General features: G+C 57.9%; 1 protein-coding gene across 1 annotated transcript in view; it reads left to right on the top strand.

Moving 5' to 3' along the window:
* Positions 1–25977, top strand: part of DHRSX (dehydrogenase/reductase X-linked) — a gene marked incomplete at its 5' end in the record, with an annotated part of 35908 nt that overhangs the window by 5467 nt on the left and 4464 nt on the right. Inside the window, 6 exons of the mRNA XM_084258168.1 lie at positions 7854–7961; positions 9045–9239; positions 9781–9849; positions 21442–21543; positions 22001–22208; positions 22370–22577. Of these exons, the coding sequence (XP_084114294.1) occupies positions 7854–7961; positions 9045–9239; positions 9781–9849; positions 21442–21543; positions 22001–22208; positions 22370–22577 (890 nt within the window). The remainder of the gene's footprint in view (positions 1–7853; positions 7962–9044; positions 9240–9780; positions 9850–21441; positions 21544–22000; positions 22209–22369; positions 22578–25977) is intronic.

The following is a 25977-nucleotide window of genomic DNA, read 5'->3' as shown; positions in this document are numbered from 1 at the left end:
GAAGCATCTGGAAAGACAGAGTCCGTGCAAGGCGAACACCGGACAGTCGGACAGAAGCAGAGCTGGGAGGGCGGGCGCGCCCCACAGCAGTAGCGACTCCGCGGTGCCATCTGCGTCCTCCCGCGACGCTTTGGGGTGATCCTAGAAGAATCCACGCCGCGGAGGCCGATGTCCACTGACCGCTCGGCTCGTGCCCTCACCAGACTTGCTGCGTTGTCACTTCGGGGGGCCCAGCCGAGTGCCAGGGGGAGAGTGGCGCACGCCGAGGGCGCAGGCTCTCGCAGGAGCGCAGCCAGCGGCGGGGTCTGTTTTCATCCCCACGGGGGCCCCCCCAGCTTGCGCTCTGAGCCCCTAAACCCATTTTCCAGGGCTGGGACCTAGTGCCTGCCTGGAAACCCGGCCCCCGCGTGCGCCCAGGCTCAAGGAGCGGCTGTGAGTTTGGTGCCGGGGAGGAGGCGCCTTTGGGGATTTCGAGGCTGACGTGAGACCAGGACTACGGGGCGCGTTCTCTTGGGGCTCAGCGGCGGTTGTCGGGGCGCTTTGAGGGGAGACAGGAAGACAGTTTCCAACATTAAATTCTTGATCTAGATTTTTTTTTTCATCAGAGGCTTTTCTTGGGGGGCTGGGCCGGCGGCTTCAGCCCTGCTCGGGCGCACAGGGCACCGCCGCGGGGACCTCCCCCTGGTTCGAGGCGGCCCCGCTGGGGCCTGTCCAGAGGGCGCCACCCACACCGACATCTGGGGCGCCGCTTTGGGGAGGAAGCTTCTCGGCCCTCATGGCTGGGGACTGGGGGCACTTTCATCTTCTCACGGACCTTGTGTGTTTGGGGGGCCGCGGGGTGGCCAAGGGCAGCCCTGGTGGCTTGTGTTTGAAGGCACGAGACCCCCTGGCCACTAGGGCTCCCCAGGGCAGCCTGAAGGACCCCAGCTCCTGCTTTTTCCCCTGCTGAGGCCAAGCACCTCCAGGAGCACCCTGGCTGCCTCTTGTCTGTGCTTGGCCTTGCGTTTTCCTTTGGGGATCCCTGGCCCCCAGGGGTGCCTTGTGTGTCTCTTACTGACTCTGTGGACATGGATCCCCCCACTATAAAGCCCACGGGCTGCCCGTTCAGTGTCCAGGGGGGTGGTGCAGCCCAAGGAACACTTAGTAGTGGGGCTTCAGAGATGCCCCCAACCACGGGTGCGCCCCACACCCTGCGCCTTATGCTCGGACCTTGCAGGGGTGTATGCGGGGTGGCCCGGGGCCTTTAGCAGCTCAGGGAGACCTCATGAGCACAGGGATAGAGACTTTTCCTGGGGTGATGGCTCACCCCACTCCCAATGGGCCCTCCCTCCCTCCTGCACCCCTGTGGGCCCCTCTGGGGCTGGTGGAGCCACCGAGGTCACATCCTGCAGGTGAGCGGGAGACCCCGGTTTCACCCCATGTGCGGAGAATCCACAGTGAGCACAGGAATTAGGGGTCCCCCACCTGGGTGAGGAGGGGTGGGGCTTCCTGGAGAGAGGGGGGCTCATGGGGCGGGGGGCTCGCAGGAGGGGGGCTCGCCCCCAAGACCAGGTGCTCTGGGGTGAGATGCTTCCCTGCTATAGGAAGAGGTTCCCCACAGAAGGGCTGTTTCTGGTGCAAACCCCGATTCTGGGGGAGCCCCCAATTTCCTTCTATGAAGCCCTTGAATGATCTCACTCAAAATAATGCATGTGCCCAGGTGACATGTCTTGGGGGACCTATTCTGAGCGTCTTGGGGGGCCTGTATTGAGCATCTCGGGGGCCTGTTCTGAACATCTTGGGGGCCTGTTCTGCATATCTTGGAGAGCCTATTCTGAGCATTTTGGGGGGTCTGTTCTGAGAGTCTTGGGGAGCCTATCCTGAGCATCTCGGGGCCTGTTCTGAGCATCTTGGGAGCCTGGTCTGAGCATCTTGGGGTTCTATTGTGAACATCTTAGGGGACCTGTTCTGAGCTTCTTGGGGGGCCTATTCTGAGCATCTTGGGTGGTCTGTTGTGAGCATCTTGGGGGATCTGTTCTGAGCATCTTGGGGAGCGTGTTCTGAGCATCTTGGGGGCCTGTTCTGAGCTTTGGGGGCCTATTCTGAGCATCTTGGGGGGTCTGTTCTGAGCATCTCAGAAATCTGTTCTCAGCATCTTGGGGGGCCTGTTCTGAGCATCTCGGAGCAGCCAACTTATTGCGGGGAGCCCAGCAGGATGAGCAGATGTACCTGGGAGCGGCACCCCCCACCCCCCCAGTCCTCACACCTCTGCCATTTATTGCACAGACACAGATTTGTTGGTGACTCAGGTCTGGGCACTGTGATTGTGTAGAGGTGGGAGGAGATACCAATGGATGGACAGACGGGTGGATGGACAGACGGGTGGATGGACAGACGGGTGGATGGGCAGAGGGAAATTACATTAGCACCCCTCACTGCAGCGTCTATCGTTTATAGCTCATAAACACCCTTTTTCAGGGCTGAATACTATTCCACCCCACTCAGTGTTCCTCCACCCACTGCTGATGGGCCTGTGGTTTGACCCACTTTTCTGCCTGGTGTGCATCACACAGACCCTTTGAGTGGACCCGTCGTCCCTTTGCCTGACTGGGAGGTGCCCAGGAGGGAACCGGCAGCCCCCTGTGGTGTCACCGTGTCCAACCTTTGAGTAACCCCATTGGTTTCTGAAGTGGCTGCACCCCAGGAGGCCACGAGGGTCCTCACGTCTGTCTCTCCTCACCCACATTTGGTCTCTTCTGCCTTCGCCCTCCAGGTGGTGGCCACCCCAGCAGATGTGAGCGGGTCTCACTGACTAAGAGTCTTTTAGGGGGAGGGGACTTACTTTAAAAGGGGGGCGGGTGCCAAGCTCCCTTGTCATTTCCCGACAGGGCTGCGAACGGATGGTTTCAACGTGAGGGATTGGGCCTCCCTCACGGGCTCAGCGGCACGCAGGCAGCTGGCCAGTGTTTGCTTTAGGAGGACAGGTCAGCAGAACTCAGCGTCCAGCAGCCCAGGAGGTCAAGGCCGGGCAGCCGTGCTGGCCCTGGGCTTGGACGGCACAGCCGCTGGCACCGTGTCCCTCCTGACCATGGCGACCACGTGCTCAGCCCTCGGAGGAGACAGGCCGGGGTGGCGGGGACCGGGCTGTTTCCAGAGCAACTGGACAGGGGCCAGCAGGGCAGGCCGGTTTTCTCTTTCTTCTTTATCAAGGTGACGTGGGTTTGGGACTCTGTATGTGATTCTGGGGCATAGGGTCACATGTGTGTTACCATCTGACCCCCCAACACAGCCCATGGTCCTTCGCCGTAGACCACTGTGTCCCCGACCCTCCAGCCCCCTCTGGTGGCCTCAGTTCTGCATGCAGATTTCTGGGTTTGTTTTGCATTAGGGTGAGGGTTACGGCTTAGAATTTAGGGTTTAGGGCTAGGGTTAGGGTCATGGTTGGGGTCTGTTCCTTTGCTTAATTTCTCTAAACTCGACACGAGTGAAACCATCCACCTGACTTCGCATCGCCCCTTCTGTTCCTCTCCATGGCGCAGCCAATGGCAAGAGGCATGTTTTTCACGGCTGCGTAGTATTCCATCATGTGAAACCCACCCCATCTTTTTTTGCTTTTTCCTTTTTGGAAGAAGGTGGTATTCGATGGCATGAAATTGACATTTTTTAAGTTTTTCAGATGCTTGTAGGTGGACCCGCAGCTGTAAGCATGACTGTGAAGACAGCCTGGGTCTCCCCCACAGCTTCTCTCTCTCCCTGCCCCCCTCCACTCCCCTCTGGTCCTTAGCCGTCAGCACCCCGACCCTTTCTCAATTTTCATGGTGTGGTCATTTCAACAGTGCCCTCTGCTGGGGGTCATGCCCCGGGGAACCCTTTTGAACCTGCTTAGCAGAATTCCCTGCAGACTCATCCAAGCTGTTGCCGCCACGATGGGCTTTTCTTCGTAATAACACCTGTGAAAAGTCCTGCGGAAAATCACCGCGGGATGAGCCCGCTCCCCCTCGTACACCAGCTGCAGCGAACGTTCCTGCTCCTTTCTCCTCGCCGTGGGAGTGTAACTGTGGCGCCGACGCCTCGAGGTGGAGTTTCTGGGTCAAAGAGAATATGCGTGTCACGGTTTCCTGGCCACGTCCTCCCGCCCCCTCCCGAGAAGACACAGTCCCGGTCGGGAGGAAACTGTGTCAGCACCCAATTAGGTGTTCTGGGGAGGACTCATCCCAAAGAAGGCTCTTCCTTGTGACCTGCTCTGCTCGGTAAAAGCGAGCAACGGCCCTGCCTTCTACTTTATTTAATGGAGTCCCTGGACCATGTCCATCTGCATTGATTTCTCGGCACCTGCCAGTGCCTGCTTCACCTCCTTTGTCTACCTTGGGGGAGTTGTTAGGTTCTTTCCTTTTTTAACAGTGTAGACACTTCTCCACGGAAGAAGGGAACAGATCCAGTGTCAGCTTCGATTTCAAGCCACATACATGACCGGGACTTGGGTGGGGGCGGGAGTGGGAGGCGGTTTTGCCAGCTTCTGAGCCGTCCGCCAGGCGGTGACCCACACCATGGAGTCTGTATCCTGTCTACATCCTGGCCTGGGCGGTGACACCCTGGAGTTCGATATTTCTGTTCCCAGCACAGGATCTGGTGCCCTCTGGGGTTGGGGCCGCGGCCAGCTGACCCATGACCCTTCCTCCGTGACCTGAGTCAGCCCCGGGGAGGGGTGGAGCCCGTTGGGAAGGCAGGTTTCACGGCTCGAGTGGCATAAACAACAGCTGAGCACGCTCCGTTCCAAGCCGAGGGCCCCTGTGTCTGCAGAGCCCCCCAACAGCACCCACACGCGAGTCCTCCATGTCTGCTCGCGTTTGGGGGAACCCTGAATGACCACTGACTTTGTGGACACCCAGGGGATTTCCCAACGGCGTCCAGGGAAGGCTGGGACAACACGCTAGGCAAAAACAGAGCCCGAGCCGGGGTGGTCAGCCAGCTGCCTGGAGAAATACTGTGGGGCCTTGCCTCTGACATGGGTCATCCCAGGAGGCCTTTCCCTGCACCCACTGAGAGCCCCCGGCTGCCCCGGGAGGTCTTTGTGGAGTAGACAGAAGAGGAGCAGTAGTTGGCACCTGGTGACCCCATCTTCTGTGTCTTCCCAGGAGGGAAGTGGTGTGGGATGCCCCCTGGGGTCTTTCTTACAAAATTCCAATCTCTTCAATTTGTCTTTTGTTGGTTTAATTTGAAGGCGTCTCAGCATCAACCCCAGAGACCCCTCCGCTGGTGAAGCCGTCGCATTGCTGGTTAGGATTTAACGTGTGAATTTTATGGGGTGGGGGATGGGAGAATTATGAAATCCGCGTCCTATACCGTCTGCTCAAACTCAAGTAGAAATGGCATTTGCGTGAAATGGGCTTGTTTTTAGGGCCACCGAGAGACAACTTAGGAGAAGTGAATCTGGCCGTAGTAGTTCCAGGTCAAGTTAGTAGTCGCCTACAGATCTAGGAGCCCCTTATGACTCGGGAATAGCCCGGTGGTTTATTCCGGTCAGAACCAGGCCAGAAAACACCAGTGCGACTTTTTATTAAATTCAGTCTTTTCTCGGTTTCGTTTTCCCCAGCATGGCTTTAAATAACCCAAAGGGTTGCTTTTTAAAAGATACTCGTTCACGCTCTGTTGTCCCCGAGGTCTGCAGGAGTTCCTCGTGCAATTAATATGAAATATCTTGTTTACACAGGCGAATTAAAATATGTGTGTTTAAGGCTTTGCTCGCTGACAAGATGATTAATTGTAAAAGGAAGTCGTTTGTTTCCCTAGATTCGGAAACACACAGAGCCACAAATAAAGGAAATTAAAGTCAAGCTCGGCATTCCTATGTCCTTTCTCCTGCAGAATTGGTTCCTCTCGCTCCTTCTGGGGCCCGGTTTGGTGGCCACTGGCCCATCGGGTGGGGGCCACACAACTGGAAACTTTATTTTTGCCCCCATCCCTTAACATTTTTTATTTTCTCTGTGTTTAGCTTGTTCATTTCTCTCCATCTGTGACATTGTGAGTTCCAGCCGCCCTGGGGTCTGGGAATCCCTAGTTGCCTGGACCCTGGACCTGAGCTGACCAGAGGATCTAGGGGGACAGTGGCCTGGGCATGAGACCCCCAAGGAGAGTGGGGCAGCTTTTTCTTCCTCAATCACGTGGAGACCACCGATGAGGTGTCGAAAGGTTTCTTCTCTGGATTGAGTTATGTTCCGCATATAACACTGTGTATGTTTGAGGCTTCCGTGAGGTGAAATGGCTGTTAATGAGGTTGTTCATTGGCCACCGGGTGACTTAGCCCGTTCTACACCCCACCTAGTGAATCCCCACCCATTTCAGAATAATCGTGACCCCTACTCAGGGCAGCGGGCGCTTTGCCTTGTCCTGGTGGGGGACAGCCAGCTGGGAGCACTTGCCCCAGGGATGGTGAGGATTTCCGTGAATCATGCCAGCTCATTTTCTGTGGTGAACCCCCCGAAAATATCCCGTGGAAGAAGATACACAGAACGGGGAGCTGGGGTGCAGGAAGCCACGTGGGAGATGTAATAACTTGACCAGTTTTGTTGCCAAAAAGTAGCCTGGAAATCAAAGACCAGTTGTAAAAGTCAGGGGGCTTTGTTTCCATCGAGCACTCTGCAGATGCGACGGGATGCTGCTGCTGCTGCTGCTGCTGAGGGAGGCTCTGATGGGGCCGCGGGCGGGGCCAGGACTGTCCCCCAGCATCTAGGGGGGGACGACACTCAGGAAAGAGGACAAGTTAAGGGGCCGAGGAGACAGTGAGTGGTGGACAGGACAGATCTGTTGCATCATTGGCCACCAGGTGCCCAGTCAAGTGGCCAGACCACCTTTCCTCTCCACTCTCCCCAGCCCCAGCAGACACCCCCATCCCAGCACCCCATTTTGACCCATAGTCCCATCCACCCACCTGTGGCTCCTGGGGACCCTGCCGGACACCCTGGGGGTGGGGGTGAGATGACCCCGTGCCCCCACCCTCTGCCCTGCCTCTCACCTCTCAGCTGCACCCTGCTTTGTCACGGCCCTTCCTGACCCCCAGGGAGAACCCCCGGCCACCCCAGTGCCCTCTGCTATAGCCTGGGTCTGCTGGCGTGGACGTCCGTCCGCACAAAGCAAACTTACTCTCGCCTTTCCAAGGCCACATGCTGATCCCGGACACCGGGGCCGGCTGACCCCGCAGGGCTGGCTTCTCCTGGCCGCCATGTGTAAGATCGTCAATAGGAACAGCCGTGGGGTCTTTCCAGATGCAACCGGCAGCCCAGGCCCCGTCCCCACTCTCCTTGGGGGTCTCACACCCAGGCCACTGTCCCCCTAGATCCTCCGGTCAGCTCAGGTCCAGGGTCCAGGCAACTAGGGGTTCCCGGACCCCAGGGCGGCTGGAACTCACAATGTCGCAGTGCCCCGTCCCCTGTGCCGGAGCCCGGTGTCCCCTCCCGGGTCGAGGGTCTCCTTCGCCTCCCCTCCGTGCTGTCCACGGCCTGGATGGAGCTGCCCATGACTTTATTGGGGGGTTATTAGCGCTGCACCCCAGGGACACGAATTCCAGAATCCCACAAATGCTCACGTGCTCCCTTTACCATGTCCTTGGGGAGCCAGTGTGTCAGCGCTTCCGAGACACCCACCTGTTCAGGGGCGCCCTCCCGGACGTGGGGGCGCCTCTTTGGCCCCCAATAATAATAAAACTTGCAGCACTTGAAACCTCGAAGCCACCATCTCCGGCCACAGGGGGCGCTGCTGAGCCGGGACGGCTGACCCTGCGGGGCGCGGATTCCTGCAGCGAATCCAGGGACCCGCCCTTGGTCCTCAGCCCGGAGGAGCCCCCCGACTTTGCTTTTTTTTTTTTCCCCTCTCTGCAGTTTTCCCGCCACAACCGGGACGTGTCGCCATAGTGACCGGAGGGACAGTTGGCATCGGCTATGCCACGGCCAAGCACCTGGCGAGGCTCGGGATGCACGTGATCATAGGTGAGGGCCCCGCTCGGCCGGCCACTGGCTCCTGGGCTTGTGGTCACCAACTCGCTGCCCTTTCAAGACATCTCAGTCCCCTCAGCGGCCCCACCCCACGCTGACAACAGGGCGTGTTAATTTGCTGGGGCGGCCACAGCAGACCCCAGCCTGGGGACTCACACCCCACAAGGGTCTCCCGTCCAGGCCCGGGTGGGGCAGGCCGTCCCTCCTGACCGCCCTCCCAGGGTCCCCACGGGGTCGTCTCTCTGGAGGTGTCTGTGTCCTCACCTTCTTAGAGGGACCCCGTCCCATGGAGTCTAGTTGCTTTAGGTCATGGTGGCGTGGTTGGGAAGACCTGGGAGGGCAGGTGGGTGGACAGGAGGGGTCAGGTGGGTGGACATGAGAGGGAGGTGAGTGGACAGGAGGGTCAGGTGGGTGGACAGGAGGGGTCAGGTGGGTGGACAGGAGAGGGAGGTGGGTGGACAGGAGAGGCAAGTGAGTGGACAGGAGGGGTCAGGTGGGTGGACAGGAGAGGGAGGTGTGTGGACAGGAGGGGTCAGGTGGGTGGACAGCAGAGGGAGGTGAGTGGACAGGAGGGGTCAGGTGGGTGGACAGCAGAGGGAGGTGAGTGGACAGGAGGGGTCAGGTGGGTGGACAGGAGAGGGAGGTGGGTGGACAGGAGGGGTCAGGTGGGTGGACATGGGAGGCGGGTGGGTAGACAGGAGAGGCAAGTGAGTGGACAGGAGGGGTCAGGTGGGTGGACAGGAGAGGGAGGTGGGTGGACAGGAGGGGGTCAGGTGGTGGACATGGGAGGCGGGTGGGTAGACAGGAGAGGCAAGTGAGTGGACTGGAGAGGTCAGGTGGGTGGACAGCAGAGGGAAGTGGGTGGACAGGAGGGGTTCAGGTGGTGGACATGGGAGGCGGGTGGGTGGACAGGAGAGGTGACCGTCCTTGCTGGCCGGGGTCCCCCGCTGTGTCCTTGTGGGGACGTCTCCCCAGGACTACAGGAGCTGTAGGCCCGGCTCAGCCCACCATGGGGTTCTGGCCTCATGGGTCACGGCACCCCACAGGGGTCAGCGGCTGAGAGCCCTGGACCTTTAGTGCCCCCTGCTGCTCACGCGCACTTGAGCCCCAGCACCGCCCCTTCTGTTGTCTCCATGCACCTCATTAGCAACCTCGGCTACTGCATCGCACCCCACATTTCCTCGCGTGTGTCTGAACCCCGAGTGCCTCACCCAGCACACGCCACACGTCAGGGCCCCCCAACCGCGTCCATGCAGACCTGGACAGTCTCCGGTACGGGATAAAGAATCATCACCCCGGAGAGGCCCTGGGAGTCTGAGGACTTTGGGGTGTTGGGAGCAAAAGGGGGATCCACAGACAGCAGGGGAGGACAGTGAGCGCCGGCGGGTGAGAGAGCGGGGGCCACATGCCCCAGAGGAGGGAGAAGCTGCACCCCTAAATCACAGCAAGTGGGGTTTCCGGCTCCAGCGCGCATGAGTGGGTGGGTGTGCCCCCCACATGGCCCCTGAGAGGCTTCTACTCCGAGACGCCGCCTGCCAGCAGGACAACGCGGGGCTGTTCTCGGCTTCTCCCCGTTCATTGTGCCACGGGGTGACCGGCTTGCCCGCCACGGCTGAAGAGCAAATGCCAAAAATACCCGCTTTCGGGGCCAGTCAGGTGGCACAAAATGTGCCGGGTGGAGGCCGCCGAGAGACGCCAGCACCCCATCTCGCGTCGCCCTGTGGAAAGCACTTGGGCCGCGAGCGTCCGGCCCCGAGGCCCCGGGTGACCCCGGGTGACCCCGAGTGACCGCGCCCGTCCCTTCTCCTCGCAGCGGCCAACGACGACGCCAGAGCCCAGGACGCGGTGAGCCGGATACGCCGGGAGACGCTGAACCAGAAAGGTGAGCCCCGGGCACCCTCCGGCTCCCGTCCCGTGGCCCGCGCTGGGGTGCGCCCGGCGGTGCTGGCGCTGCAGGGTGGCGCTGCCTCTGCTCCTTGTGCTTTTGGGGGGCAGTTTCCGGTGCTCAGGGGCACCGCGTTGCAAGCTTGGGGCGCCGGGCCGGGCCGGGCCGCCGTGGCCTTGCCGCAGTGGTTGCGGAGCCAGGACGGGGTTTGCCGCCCGGCGCGCCGAGGCCGACGCCCTGACGACGGGGTCCGAGAAGGGAAAGCGGGTGGTGGCAGGCGGAGTGGACGCTGGACACGGACGCAGGCCTGCCTCTCCGGTGTTAATTAATTAAAGGGAGTTAATTCTCTTCTGTGGGTTCTGAGAACTGGGGTTCAGGCAAAAGGGGTTGAGTTTAGCGGCCTGGACCGCGGGCGCGGTTGGCGTTGGTGGGCCGGGGACAGGGCAGTCGGCGCCCGGAGCAGCGGGACAGGCTGCTCTGCAGGGGGCTGGAGTTTAGGGTTTCTGTCGGGGGACTCCCGGGTCTGGGGAGCCCCCCCGCACCCCCACCCCTCTGTATCTGTGTGTCTGGCTCCGACCGGCCTGGGAGCTGAGCGCGCGGTCAGTGCACGGTCAGCACACAGCTCCGGGCTCTGCGGTGCCGGCACAACAAGCCTCCAGGAAACTTTTTCTGCTTCGGAGCTTGGAGCCCCTCGGCCCCCAGCACGACCTCGAAACCCGTCTTGGCTCCTGGTCCAAGCCCGGGCCCAGGGTCCTGGGTCATGCCAGGGGCAGGCGCGACCCTCTCCTGTGAGTTCGCGGCTTCCGATCGGACCAACGGCTGAAGCCAGGGCTCGGGTGCTGCTGTGCCCGACCCAGACGCCCCCGTCCCCCCGCACTGTGCCGACTCCCCGCGTGCTGTCGGGTCTGGTTCTGCCGTTCGCGCTGCGGCTCCTTCTGGAGACAGCAGAGAGAGCAGATGGGAGAGCCGCGTGGGAAGCCGCTGAGGGGGTTTGGGGCACCCCAGCAGCTGGGGGCTCTCTCGGCATTGAGCAGGAAACTCACAACCAGGGAGAGGCTGTCCCGATGGGTCCTCGGGCTCCCCCCAGGGCAGCCGCTCACTCTGCTTCCTCCGAGGCCGACGCCCCACTGCGCGCCCCACCTGCCTGTCTGCCCTGGGGGGGGGGTGTCAGAGGGAGACGCATCCCCAGACCCTGCCCCTGCGGGTCGAGGCGTGTCCACACGGCTGCACCCCGACCTCCCGGATCACCTCCTGGAAGCCGGCGCCTGTGGTCCTTTGTTCTATAATTTCTGAATTAATTTTTCCGATGCTGATGTAAAGGATTCTCAGGGGATGACGCTCACCAAAAAGCTGGGACAGGGAGGTTCCGGTGACAAAAACTTGACAGTCTTTTGCCCAAACTTCCCTGATTTCAATCAGTAAAAGTAGCTCGTCTGGTGCCGAAATCCCCTGAAATAAATTCACAAGGACGTTCTGCTCCCCGCTCTGGCTCTGGTGGATCCTCTCCCCCTCCCGCGCTGCTGACTGCACCCAGTGCGTGTATAAATAAATAAATCAATCAATCTTAAAAAAAAAAAAAACCTTTCTGGAATGATCTAGAACTTTCTAGAACATTCTAGAACTTTCTAGTTCTGTAGGTTGCACCTCGGGGAGGATCCGAGGGTGTCGCTGGGTGTCAGGCTTAGTCTCGGGGGACGAACCGGCCGTCTACGAACCCTAAGGTCTACCAGACAGGGACCCCTAGGGGACCCCCATTCGCGGAGGAGACGACCAGGTCACCCCCAGTTACCCAACTCAACCGCAGGCCAGGGAGGGTCCAGTTCACTGCCTGGTTTTGAGCAGAAAATGTCGCCCAACAGCAGCTCACGAGGAGCAGAAATCATGGCCGCGTGCAGCTGACTCGAGTGGGGACGACATTTCTGTCCCCTCCCAGGGATGAGAGAGAGGGGGGCGATCCTGCGCCCCCATGTCACCTGCGGGCCAGGTGTGTATTCTTTGCCCCTCCTTGTGTCACCTGCCACTTTCATCCCCAGGTTCCCAGCTGGGAGACGCACTTCCCAAGGCCACGTGGTCAGCACCAGCGTGTCCACCTGTGCCGGCCCCAGGGGCTGGTTCTCGGCCTCCGGTTACCTCACTGGGGCTTCCTTCCTCTTTGCTTTCACGGAAAGGGGAGTTCTGGACCCCCCGTGCTGGGTCAGGTCAAGGAAGGCCCCAGGTGCTCTTACCTGCCAGGGATTTTCATTGGAAAATCCACCTTGGGAACCACAAGCTTTGCAGCTGGCCACGTGCAGAAGCTGCAGTCACCACGGCCAGAGCTCCATCCCGTACCCCCTCCTGCCTCCTTCCCTGCGTGAACAGCCTTTTCCAGAGTCTCCTTCTGACTTATTTCACTCGGCCTCATCCCCTCCAGTCCGGCCATGGCATCACAAACGGCGAGCGCTCGCCTTTTTCATGGCTACGTAGTACTCCATAGTGTGTATCGGCCGCAGCTTCTCTATCCGGTTGTCTGTGGGTGTGTATTCGGGGTGATTCCACATCGTGGCTATTGGGAACTCTTCATCCGGACTCCCCCCACCCCCATTTGCTTTATAAAGAAGTGATGTTGAATGAAATGGGCCTATTAGACAACATCTGTGCCGTCTGAGAGAGGATTCCGGTGTTGCACGGAGATGGCCCTCCAGGGGCGCAGACTTATAGGGTTTTCCTTGCACCCCTGGACTCTGATTGTGTAGTACGAGCCTTATGGGTGGGGCACTTGTGGGGAGACTTGAGTGACCGCTGGTTGTGTGGTCTCTCCCCACCCGTGTCTCGGCCGCGCACACTGGGGAGGCCCCTCGGAACCAGGCTGCAGTCTCGGCTTCTCAGCCCAGGCACCCGTGTCTGGGGTCAGTCTGCCCCTCTTCACAGTCCCCACCCCGTCTCCGTGGCCTCCTCAGGACGAGCTGGGCCCTGTGTCTGCTGCAGGGCTCGGGATTCACCTTGGGGGGGGGTCGTCCCCGGAGCACAGGCCAGCAATGGCGTTGAAAATGCACGGGCCCCTGTTCCCATCTCATTCTACTGATTCCAGCTGGAATTTGCAAACACCCAAAGGCGTGTTCGTTTTTGAAGCTGCCCTTGCAAAGCACGAAGGCAAAGAGCAGACGCACAGGCAGGGGGACGAGGTTATGAACCGCGGAAGTGGAATTATCCCGCGTCACGGCCGCGGGCCGCAGCCAAGACATTAAGAGAATTTATAGGACACTGCGTTCCCGAGCTGGTGAGAAATGAAAAATAAAAATCTGTGACCCGGCAATCGGGATGCAGCGACAATGAGACAGTAGGGGGAGAAAAAAATAAGGTGCAGAGATCGCACGCCAGGTGGAAGGGAGGTGCCACAAGCACAATCAATGGTGGCGTCCTGAGGAATAAGAAAGCATCATTAGTCACCAAACAATTATTCGTCTTTCACCCCAATTTTTTAAAAAAGGCAAGAACGCTCACCCTGCGTGTTTTTTCCACCCTAAGGACGCTGTAGATCACGGGCTCTGCAAACGACAGGCCCAGGATTACCTCTGGCCCTCCACTTGTTTTTGCTAATAAAGTTTTATCGAAACACAGCCACCCCTATTCCTTCACCCACTGTCTGTGGCTGCATTTGTCCTACGTCAGCAGGGTCAAAGAGTTGCCACCGGCGCCATATGCGGCTGAAAATATGCACGTTCTGGGCTCAGTGGTGGACCCCCTACCCCAGGTGGGTGCACCGATAAGCAAAATGTCCATCGGCACTGTGGAATACTATTCAGCCGTGAAAAGGAAGAGGCTCCGGCACCTGCTAACACATGGAAGAACGTTGGCACCGTGGAATGCTATTCAGCCATGAAAAGGAAGAAGCTCTGGCACCTGCTAACACATGGAAGAATGTTGGCACCATGGAATGCTATTCAGCCATGAAAAGGAAGAAGCTCCGGCACCTGCTAACACATGGAAGAACGTTGGCACCATGGAATACTATTCAGCCATGAAAAGGAAGAAGCTCCGGCACCTGCTAACACATGGAAGAACGTTGGCACCGTGGAATGCTATTCAGCCATGAAAAGGAAGAAGCTCCAGCACCTGCTAACACATGGAAGAACGTTGGCGCCGTGGAATGCTATTCAGCCATGAAAAGGAAGAAGCTCTGGCACCTGCTAACACATGGAAGAACGTTGGCACCATGGAATGCTATTCAGCCATGAAAAGGAAGAAGCTCCGGCACCTGCTAACACATGGAAGAACGTTGGCGCCGTGGAATACTATTCAGCCATGAAAAGGAAGAAGCTCCGGCACCTGCTAACACATGGGAGAATGTTGGCGCCGTGGAATACTATTCAGCCACGAAAAGGAAGAAGCTCCGGCACCTGCTAACACATGGAAGAACGTTGGCACCGTGGAATGCTATTCAGCCATGAAAAGGAAGAAGCTCTGGCACCTGCTAACACATGGAAGAATGTTGGCACCGTGGAATGCTATTCAGCCATGAAAAGGAAGAAGCTCCGGCACCTGCTAACACATGGAAGAACGTTGGTGCCGTGGAATACTATTCAGCCATGAAAAGGAAGAAGCTCTGGCACCTGCTAACACATGGAAAAATGTTGGCACCGTGGAATACTATTCAGCCGTGAAAAAGAAGAAGCTCCGGCACCTGCTAACACATGGAAGAACGTTGGCGCCGTGGAATGCTATTCAGCCATGAAAAGGAAGAAGCTCTGGCACCTGCTAACACATGGAAGAATGTTGGCACCGTGGAATGCTATCCAGCCATGAAAAGGAAGAAGCTCCAGCACCTGCTAACACATGGAAGAACGTTGGTGCCGTGGAATACTATTCAGCCATGAAAAGGAAGAAGCTCTGGCACCTGCTAACACATGGGAGAACGTTGGCGCCGTGGAATACTATTCAGCCATGAAAAGGAAGAAGCTCCGGCGCCTGCTAACACATGGAAGAACGTTGGCACCGTGGAATACTATTCAGCCACGAAAAGGAAGAAGCTCCGGCACCTGCTAACACATGGAAGAACGTTGGCGCCGTGGAATACTATTCAGCCATGAAAAGGAAGAAGCTCCGGCACCTGCTAACACATGGAAGAACGTTGAGGGTATCCCCGGACTGTGTGAATCCACTTACAGGAGCCCCCGGAGTCGTCAGACTCACAGAGAGAAGAAGCGGGCTGGTGTGTACCAGGGCCGGGGCGTTGAGTGTTGGACGGGGCAGAGTTTTAGGCGGGGCAGAGAGAGTGTCTGGCTTAGCTACTGATTAGACTTCCAGGTGGACAAACACCCTCTGCCGTGCTACTCTGTCTTCAGTTGCAGGGAAAAGCATATTTTCTTCTGAATTAATCGTAAATCCCTCAGGGTGATTCCATGTCCTTCGGCTAACAAACAGCTGTGGAGATGAGTTGTGGATCAGCAGCTGAAGCTGGTGGAGGCTCTGTCTACACCCCACAGTGGGATTGAGTGGAGAACAAATGAGTTTGAAGTCCTGGTCTGCTCGATTGGTTCGGGCTGCCTGGCACCCTGAGATGGGGTGATTCTGCAGCCAGGGACAGGTTGATGAAGCTGGCGGTGATGATGGTGATGATGGTGGTGATGGTGGTGATGATGGTGGTGATGGTGGTGATGATGATGATGGTGATGGTCGTGGTGATGGTGATGAAGCTCGTGGTGATGGTGGTGACGATGGTGATGATGGTGTTGATGGTGATGAAGCTGGTGGTGATGATGGTGATGGTGGTGGTGATGGTGGTGATGATGGTGGTGATGGTGATGATGGTGATGATGGTGATGAAGCTGGTGGTGATGATGGTGATGGTGATGGTGGTGATGATGGTGGTGATGGTGATGATGGTGATGATGGTGATGAAGCTGGTGGTGATGATGGTGATGGTGGTGGTGATGGTGGTGAAGCTGGTGGTGATGGTGATGATGGTGATGATGGTGATGAAGCTGGTGGTGATGATGGTGATGGTGATGGTGGTGATGATGGTGGTGATGATGGTGATGGTGTTGATGGTGATGAAGCTGGTGGTGATGATGGTGAAGATGGTGATGGTGGTTGTGATGGTGGTGGTGATGGTGGTGGTGATGATGGTAGTGATGATGGTGATGGTGATGATGGTGGTAGTGATGATGATGATGGCGATGATGGTGATGAAGCTGGTGGTGATGATGGTGATGGTCGTGGTGATGGTGATGAAGCTGGTGGTGATGATGGTGATGGTCTTGGTCATGGTGATGAAGCTGGTGGTGATGATGGTGATGATCGTGGTCATGGTGATGAAGCTGGTGGTGATGATGGTGATGGTGGTGATGATGGTGATGAAGGTGGTGATGATGATGGTGATGGTGATGGTGATGAAGCTGGTGGTGATGAAGATTGTGGTCCCTCCCCTGCTCCCTCTCCCTCTGGATGCCTCAGATCTATGCCCCAGCAACTGCACTCCTAGGCGTTTACCCAATGAACCCCAAAACACTGATTCGAAAGGAAACCTATACCCCCCGTTCACTGCAGCACTGTTTACAGTCACCAGGCTGTGCAAACAACCTAGGTTCCCCAGAAAAGATGAGAGGATCAGAAAGATGTGGTCTGTACATCGAGTGGAATACTATGCAGCCATCAAAAAGGTAACCCAACGCCAATTACACAGCCTAGGTTCCACAGAACAGGTGAGCGGATCAGGAAGATGTGGTCTCTACACACCGTGGAATACTATGCAGCCATCAAAAAGGTATATTTGTGCCATTTACAGGAACGTGGATGGAACTGGAAGGGATGACACAAAACAAAATAAGCCAGAAGGAGAAAGAGAAAGATCAAGATAGTGTCACTTAGAAGTGGACTATAGAGACCCCAGACCAAGGGGCAGGTGTTTTCTAACTTGGTGGAACCTCTTTGTGTTGAGTTAACATTTGCCTCTGCTGGTGGGTCCACTGCTCGGCAACTCAGGGCCCACCTTCTTCTGGAGCCTGATGCCACTTTGCTGTCCCTACTGCATGTCTCATTGAAGTGGACGGTGGACGGACCAAGTTGGCTTGCCCAGGGACGGGTCGGAGGAAGAGCCTGTGTCGCCACCGGCAGTTGTGACGAGGGGGGCCGTGAGCCTGCGGGTGACGGATACTCTGAGCGAGCAGCAGGGTGTCTGCCAGGGGCCATCTGTGCCGTCCAGGGCCAGCCCGGGGGACCGAGCATTTGCAGGAGGGACACGGCTCATGTGCTTCTCACCTGGTGACTGGACGCAGGGACTGTTTTCATGCCCAGGGACGAGTCAGAGGAAGAGCAGGCTGAGCCCAGAGGCAAACAGGGGCCAGCCAGATGGACACCACCAGACACTTGGTCACCTGCCCACGCGCAGGGGAGCTCGAAATAGAAGCAGCCCCAGGCGAGCTGGGCTGCTCAGAGCTAGGAAGGTGAGTCAGTGTCAAGGGTGGTTGGCTGTGGCCCAGGAGGCAGCCCGGGACTCGGGCTGGTGGGGATGAGCCGTCCGGGCTCTGCACGCGGTGACGCTGCATGTTGCGGCCGCCGCCATCTTAGCCCCCAGCGCTGGCCTCGTCGGATCCACTGTCTGGGTCCGGGGCCAGTCGAAACGGCACCTCCCCTCGCAACGCCAACGGTGAGGATGCAGGCTGGGGAGCAGCCCTCCCTGACCACAGAGAGGGTGAAAACTCCGGCTGGATGTGCATCAGTGGATGCATGGACGAAGCCACGGTGTAGACAAGTAGGAATGAAGCTGGGGTGTAAACAAGTGAATGAAGCCAGGATATGGACAGATAGGGATGAAGCATGGTGTAGACAAGCGAATGAAGCCATTGTGCAGACAAGTGGATGAAGCCATGGTGTAGATAAGGAGGGGTGAAGCCAAGGTGTAGACGGGTAGGGATGAAGCCCAGGTGTAGAAAAGTGGATGAAACCATGATGTAAACAGGTAGGGATGAAGCCAGGGTGTAGACAGGTAGGGATGAAGCCAGGGTGTACAGGTAGGGATGAAGCCAGGGTGTACAGGTAGGGATAAAGCCAGGGTGTACAGGTAGGGATGAAGCTGGGGTGTAGACAAGTAGTGATGAAGCCAGGGTGTAGATGAGGAAGGATGAAGCCAGCATGTAGACAAGTAGGGATGAAGCCCAGGTGTAGACAGGTAGGGATGAAGCCATTGTGTAGACAAGTGGTTGAAGTCAGGGTATAGACAGGTAGGGATGAAGCTAGGGTGTAGACAAGTGGATGAAGCCATGATGTAAACAGGTAGGGATAAAGCCAGGGTGTAGGCAGGTAGGGATTAAGCCAGGGTGTAGACAAGTAGGGATGAAGCCCGAGTATAGACAGGTAGGGATGAAGCATGGTGTAGACAAGTGCATGAAGCCAGGGTATAGACAGGCAGGGATGAAGCCAGGGTGTAGACACATAGGGATGAAGCCAGGTGTAGACAGGTAGGGGTAAAGCCAGGGTGTAGACAAGTAGAGATGAAGCCAAGGTGTAGACAGGTAGGTATGAAGCATGGTGTAGACTAGTGAATGAAACCAGGGGATAGACAGGTAGGGATGAAGCCAGGGTGTAGGCAGGTAGGAATGAAGCCATTGTATAGACAAGTGGTTGAAGCCATGGTGTAGACAGGTAGGGATGAAACCAGGGTATAGACAGGATGAAGCTGTGGTGTAGACAGGTAGGGATGAAACCAGGGTATAGACAGGTAGGATGAAGCCATGGTGTAGACAGGTAGGGATGAAGCCGGGGTGTAGCTGGGGTCACCTGTTGTGCCCCCATCATGGCCCCTGCACCGTCCACACCCCACCCCTGCAGGAACCCTTTTCTCCTTTCTGTGCCTCCATCTCCGCTGGCCTGATTACCCCAATTATCCTGATGAGGTTGTTCTAATCAGTATTTTCTCAGACAATTTCCATTTCCTTGAGATTTTCATCTTCCAGTTGGAAGCTGTGCCCCGGCTCGGGGAGGGCGGGAGCCAGACCCTGTAGTTTAACCATCTTCCTGGTGGGACAGACCGTGCCTCTTGGGGAATCTGCATTTTCCCACCTGGGGTTCTGCGCAGGGCCCGATGCCTCCTGCTCGCCCTTGGAGCCCCGCGGCCGCCACGGTCCTGCCCACTGCCCCCCACACCTCGGAGAGATCCGCTAGACCCCGGAGATGTCCGCGCCGGGAGTGACCTCCCTGCTGGGGCTGCGGGGCCAACCCCACTTGGTCTCGCCCTTGCAGACATTTGATCAGCTCTTGTTATTGATGTAACGGGCTTGTGACATCATCCCGGTGTGTGGTGTTGTAAGTCCACCCCCGTGGCAAGCACCGTTTTCTTGTAATTATCTGGTCACTGCCATTTTCTTGTAATTCAAGCTTTTTCCCCCCATATGATTTGTTTTCAATTTCCCACATGACTACCACCATCTGGTGTTTGTCTTTCTCCATCTGACAAATTTCACTCAGAATCACGTTCTCCAGTTCCATCCGTGTTGTAGCAAATGGCAGGGTGGCGTCCTTTTCCACAGCTGCGTAGTATTCCAGCACAGAGTCATCTTACTTGTCCACTCTTCTGCAAATGGCAGGGTGGCGTCCTTTTACACAGCTCCGTAGTATTCTGCCACGGAGTCATTTTATTTGTCCATCTCCTGCAAGTGGCAGAGTGGCATCCTTTTACACAGCTGCATAGTATTCCATCACAGAATCATCTTACTTGCCCACTCTTCTGCGAATGGCAGGGTGGCGTCCTTTTATACAGCTGCATAGTATTCCACCATGGCATCGTCTTATTTGCCCACCTCCTGCAAATGGCAGGGTGGTGTCCTTTTACACCGCTGCGTAGTATTCCACCACAGAGTCATCTTACTTATCCATTCTTCTGCTAATGGCAGGGTGACGTCCTTTTACACAGCTGCATAGTATTCCGCCAGAGTCATCTTACTTGTCCACTCATCTGCGAATGGCGGGGTGGCATCCTTTTACACAGCTGTGTAGTATTCCGCCACGGAGTCATCTTACTTGTCCACTCTTCTGCAGATGGCAGGGTGGTGTCCTTTTACACAGCTGCATAGTATTCCACCACGGAGTCATCTTATCTGTCCATCTTCTGCTAATGGCAGGGTGGGCGTTCTTTTACACAGCTTTATAGTATTCCGCCACAGAGTCATCTTATCTATCCATCTCCTGCAAACGGCAGGGTGGCGTCCTTTTACACAGCTGTGTAGTATTCTGCCACGGAGTCATCTTACTTGTCCACTCTCCTGCAAATGGCAGGGCGGTGTCCTTTTACATAGCTGCGTAGTATTCTGCCATGGAGTCATCTTACTTGTCCATCTCCTGAAGATGGCAGGGCGGCGTCCTTTTACACAGCTGCGTAGTATTCCACCACAGAGTCATCTTGCTTGCCACTCTCCTGCAAGTGGCAGGGTGGCATCCTTTTACACAGCTGCGTAGTATTCCACCACAGAGTCATCTTGCTTGCCACACTCCTGCAAATGGCAGGGTGGCATCCTTTTACACAGCTGCGTAGTATTCTACCACGGCATCGTCTTATTTGTCCACCTCCTGCGAATGGCAGGGTGGCGTCCTTTTACACAGCTGTGTAGTATTCCGCCACGGCATCGTCATATTTGTCCACCTCCTGCAAACGGCAGTGTGGTGTCCTTTTACACAGCTGCGTAGTATTCCGCCACGGAGTCATCTTATTTGTCCATCTTCTGCCCGTGGACACTGAAGCCCCGGGCTCTTGTGACCGGGGCTACCGTGGGCACAGGCGTGTAGAAATCCTTTCCAGTGAGAGTTTCCGTGCTCTCTAGATAAACACCCCGGAGTCAGACACCTGGATAAGGTGTTTTTGTGCATCCACTCCTGGGGGCTCCTCGTAGTGGTTCTCACACCGGCCGCACTGCCTGACGGCCCCATCACAGTCCATAAGTTGCCCTTTTGTCCACCCCGTGGCCGCGGCTTATGGCTGTGTCCCTGACAAGGGCTGTCCACACTGGCGCCGCCTTTTTTGGCTGCTCTGGACCAGCCCTGGCAAGTGTTCTCAGATGGAGGCTCTGCCAGAGCCGACCGCCTGCTGTCCAGCGCAAAGGACGTGGGCGTCGGGGACGCTTGACCAGCTCACCACGCATGTCCTGCCCCAGGCACCGTGTCCGTGTCTTCCTGCTTCTGGGCTCCTGCCTGCCTGGGTGGTCCTCGGGTGGCTCCCTGCTGCCCCGGGCCTCTCCCGAGCTCCCGCGTCGTTGCGCGTGGCCGAGGGCTCGTGTCCAGGCTCTTGTCCGCCCTGGGAGCGGCTCTCAGCGGGCAGCTGTGCCCACTCTTGCCCTAGTCCTGTCACCAGCCAGCTCAGCCGTCCCGGGGCCGGGTCCATGCTGTGGCCTGTTCCTGCGGCCGCAAGAGCCTGAGGTACAAGGACACTCTTGGGATGGACAGCAGTGCTGGACACTCCTGGGATGGACGCTGGTGCTGCTCCATTGCATGCTCACTCAGGGCCCCCCACTCAGGGGTGATGCGGGCCCAGCCCCCGCTTCAAGCTGAGCTGGGAGGGGGTGCCCTGGCCACGTGGCCGAGGCTCCGAGCACGCAGGATGCTGACCTCATGTGTCCCCCACAGTGGAGTTCCTCTACTGCGACCTGGCGTCCATGAGGTCCATCTGGCAGTTTGTGCAGAAGTTCAAGAAGAAGGGGCTGCCCTTGCATGTGCTGGTCAACAACGGTGAGTGGCCGAGCGCCTGGCACCCTCCTGCTGGACGCGCTGACCCTGGCTGGGACACTGCAGTGTCCAGGCGTGACGCTTCACACCTGAGTCCGCGGGATGTCCCTGCCTCACCCATGGACCTGGTTTCCCCGCCCACCCCTGGTTTCCCCATCCATTCCCTGCCTTTTCTGTCCAGTGTCCACTCAGAAAATCCTGTGGATGTCCAAGGTCTCGGACGCCCCGCCTGGACAAATCCTTGGATGTCCAAGGTCCAGGGGACAGTTTGTGGGCAATTTGGGGACATTCTGTCTCCTACATGGGGTTGAGGATGTGCACATCTTGGGGATGTCATCCCTACCCCCGCACGGCGCTGCGGATGTGGTCACTCGTGGACACTTGGGGGCGCAGCCTGCTGTGGATACCTCAGGCATCTGCCTTCCCGAACCTTCTAACTGTCCCCGAACTCTCCTTCCAGCGGGGGTCATGATGGTGCCTGAGAGGAAAACCAGGGATGGCTTCGAAGAGCACTTCGGCCTCAACTACCTGGGCCACTTCCTGCTGACCAACCTGCTGCTGGACACCCTCAAGGCGTCGGGCTCGCCAGGCCGCAGCGCCAGGGTGGTGTCGGTGTCCTCGGCCACGCACTACGTGGGCGAGCTGAACATGGCCGACCTGCAGGGCAGGTGCGTTGGCGCGCGCGGCCTGTGGGGTCCCCAGGCCTGGGGCAGTGGCGTGGACGTGGACACAAGCACAGGCAGAGCAGAGGGGCCCATGGAGAGCAGAGTAGGGCCCGGGGGGCATCTGCCCTTGCTGCCCACTGACCGTGTCCCCGCTTTGCCCGCAGCCTCGACTACTCCTCGCACGGTGCCTACGCGCAGAGCAAGCTGGCCCTGGTCTTCTTCAGCTACCACCTGCAGAGGCTGCTGGCCGCGCAGGGCAGCCCGGTCACCGCCAACGTGGCCGACCCGGGCGTGGTGGACACGGAGCTCTACAAGCACGTGTTCTGGGGCAACAGCATCCTCAAGAAGATGCTCGCCTGGTGGGTGTTCAAGGTGAGCCGCCGCTGTGCCTGGGGTCTCACGCACGCGTTTTTATTTATTTATTCATCGTTCTTTGGCGCCAAGTTTTCTTTTATGGCACCGCACGGGCAGCGCCGGACAGTTGAACTGGCCGCTGCGGAAGGTGTCGGTAGCGAACGTCTTTCAGTTTGCGATCCCGGAGCTCCCTTCCCAGCGCGGAGCGCCCTGTTGATTTTCACAGGGCTCTGAGATTCCAGACCTGGATTTAGCTGCGTGACAGAGTATTTGGGTTTTCCGTAAGCGACAAGCCCCCGTTCCGACAGGTGCCATGTAGGGAGACGTCCGAGTCTTTTTCAGTTTTCAAAAAAGTCGCAGTTTCTGGCTTTTGTGGCTGACTGGAATACTACGCAGCTCTGAAAAGGAGGATGTCTGGAATACTACGCAGCACTGAGAAGGGAGGGTTCTGGAATACTACGCGGCACTGAAAAAGGAGGGACTCCTTGCCATTTGCAATGCAAGGGTGGGGCTGGGGGGCTGGAGGGGATGACACTGAGTGACACAAAGCAGGGGAGCGACACATAGATGGTTTCACTGAAAAGTGGGGGGAAAACAAAGCAAATCAAATCAAACAGACCCTAGAAATCTGACTGCAGAGCACCAGAGGGCAGAGGGGTGGGAGAAAGGGAGGAGGGAGCCAGGGGTCTCGGGGAAAGGCCCACGGGGCTTTGGCGGGGGGTGAGCCTTCCTGGTAGTGCACCTGAGCCGGCCTGAACCTGCTCCCTAAATCGTGACGTGCTAAGGGAAGACACGTGGCGTGACGATACGTTCAAGGGCCAGCAGGTGAACTCCCAGAGGCACAGGGAGGCTGAGACTTTCCGGCATCTTGCTTCGGGGTGATAGCCCCTCTATTGGGATGTCTGGAGTGGAACCCCGATGTTCCACGGTGTGTCTGTGGACAGTCCAGCGCCAAGGAGTAGACTTCTCTTCCCAGGGGAGGCACATTTCTGGCTCCCTAGACCCCCTCAACGCCTGTCCTTTCCAGTCTCCATGCACCAGTATCTTGCTTCGGGGTGATATCCCCTCTATTGGGGTGTCTGGAGTGGAACCCCAGTGTTCCACGGTGTGTCTGTGGACAGTCCAGCGCCAAGGAGTGGACTTCTCATCCCAGGGGAGGCACATTTCTGGCTCCCTAGACCCCCTCAATGCTTGTCCTTTCCAGTCTCCATGCACCAGCATTGGGGGGCCCCCCAGGAACCCAGTTCTCAGAAACAGGGATGATGTCCAGCGGGTGTCCCCAAGAGTCCAGGTCTATCCCTTTTCCCAGATTGACCCACCGCCCTTTTGTGTTCCTTCCGGAGACCACGGATTGGCTGAAAGTTTATTGTTTTTCTATTTATTCATTCCCTTGTGTTTATCGGCCACACACCAGCAAAGCCAGCGGACGTTTCTGTTTGTCCCCCGACATATCTCAGACATCACCCCTCTCGACGGACGGACACGGCCTGACACCCCAGAGAATAATCAACCGTAAAAATTCTCCCCAAGACGAAATTCCTGCTTTGGTGGCAACTGGCTCTTTGCTGTTTTCTGCAGCTTGTCGATTCCCTTTGCTAAATCTGCAGAATTTGTAAAAAAGAAAAAAAAAATCAAGAAAAAGCGCGAGAGAAAGAACCAAGAGGCCTTTTTTCCCCACGTTCCTCGTTCATGTTGCAAAATATTTCAATTGTGGAAAGTCTGTATTTTTGCAAATTGGCATAACCGGTCTCTGGCCGGGGGGTTTCCGGAAGGACGCCCCGGGTCGAGGCTTTCCACCTCTTCTGGGGTCAGTTTTGACGCTTTCTCCCCCAGCTAATCGCCGTCCTCGGCGAGCTGTGGGATTAACGAGCGCGGCTGCCAGTTCCCGGTCTCCGGGTCGCCCCTCGCCTCCCCCTGGCCGTCTCCGTGCCGTCAGCCGCCCCCCTGGGGTTCCCTGAGAACTCAGTTACCCCCTCACGTTCCCTTTGGGTTTTTGTACCAGAGGCAACGGCTCTTCTCTGCTGCCTCCAAGGAATTTCAGAATCTCCTTCCAGATGATCTCAAGTTTGGTTCTCACCAGCGAGCTGGGGACGGCTCCCTCTTTGGGCGTCAATCCCGCTCTGGCCCCCCGCTGGTGGCCGCGGTGACCCCATAGGACTCGCAACACTTGTCTGTCTTGCTTCAAATCATCCCGTCCAGCTGCTTCCAGGAACCATTTTTTTATAGATTTATTTATAGATGCACACAAGAGCTGGGGTGCAGGCCAGAGGGGTGGGGGAGAGAGGAACCCCCCAGAGACAGAGTGGGGAGCAGAACAGGTGCATCCACTGAGGCCCACTGCTGAGGGGAGCAGCGGGGAGACAGGAGGGGTCTGCTGTGCCCTGTGGGTAGCTCCCCGGCCAGCCGGGGATGGACCTCATGCTGCAGAGGCTGCGGACAGCTTCACAGTGCTGTGCTCAACCCCTTGCGCCCCCAGGGACGCCCTCCGGGAACCATTTTTGAAAAACCTTCCGGTCGGGGTCTCCCTGCTGGCCTAGGGTTCCGTGTCAGGCTGTCCCCCGCGGCCAGAGTTCGAGCCCCGGCCAGCGATCTCTGCTCACGCTGTTGTCTTGTGCTTTGGCCTGTTTGCCAGCTGTGCCCCCAGGTGGGTCGGGAAGATCAAGTTGGGGTTCTGAGGAGGTGTAGGGTGGACGGCCGCCCGGCTTGAGCTCCCAAGGCAGGACCTGGACACCTGGTTTCCACCGCTGGACCAGGGCTCCGGGAATTCCAGCACTCACAGCCCTGTCTGTTCTTCCGCCAACGACGTGGCGCTGGAAGGAGACCCTCGTGCTGGGGATGGAGCCTTTGAGGGGGTGAGGGCTGGCCGTGTCCAGGCAGCTTGAGCAGGGCTGGGCCACCTGCAGTGCAGAGAGGACCCAAGATGCGGGTGGGCAGATGGCCCGTCGGCCCCTCACACGGGCTCAGAGTTGAGACGTGCTCAGCAGGAGGCGGGTCTGGCTGCTCCTGGCGTGTTCTGAGCTCTGGGCACGAGCTCAGGATGGGCCTGGGGAGCTGGTGGACACTCTCGCTGATGGACTGGCAGGCGGGAGGGGGCCTGGGGGCTCGCCGGAGGCCGTGGAGCTGGCGGGGAGTGGACAGGCAGGAGATGGTTTTGCAAACTCACCCTGAGACCATCCCGCGTGGCCTGGACCTGTCGACTTTGGGACGTGCAAGGAGATGCATCGGCGAGTTCCGGGACCCCCAAGTCAGGAAATTGGGGTTGCTAAGCAAGAAACGCAGGGAACAGGCCTCCGGCGGGTGGGGTTTGGGGTGGCTGCCCTTGAGGCATGTGGGTAGACTCTACTGACCGACTTGCTGGGGGTTTTGTCTGCAGCTCTGAGGAGGTTGAGTTCGCAGAGACGAGGCAGGCAGGGATGAC

The sequence above is a fragment of the Talpa europaea genome, assembly GCF_964194135.1.
Source record: "Talpa europaea genome assembly, chromosome: X".
In the NCBI taxonomy this organism is placed as follows: domain Eukaryota; kingdom Metazoa; phylum Chordata; class Mammalia; order Eulipotyphla; family Talpidae; genus Talpa; species Talpa europaea.
Note: the sequence above shows the minus strand (reverse complement) of the source record. Positions and strands in the feature narration are given on the sequence as shown.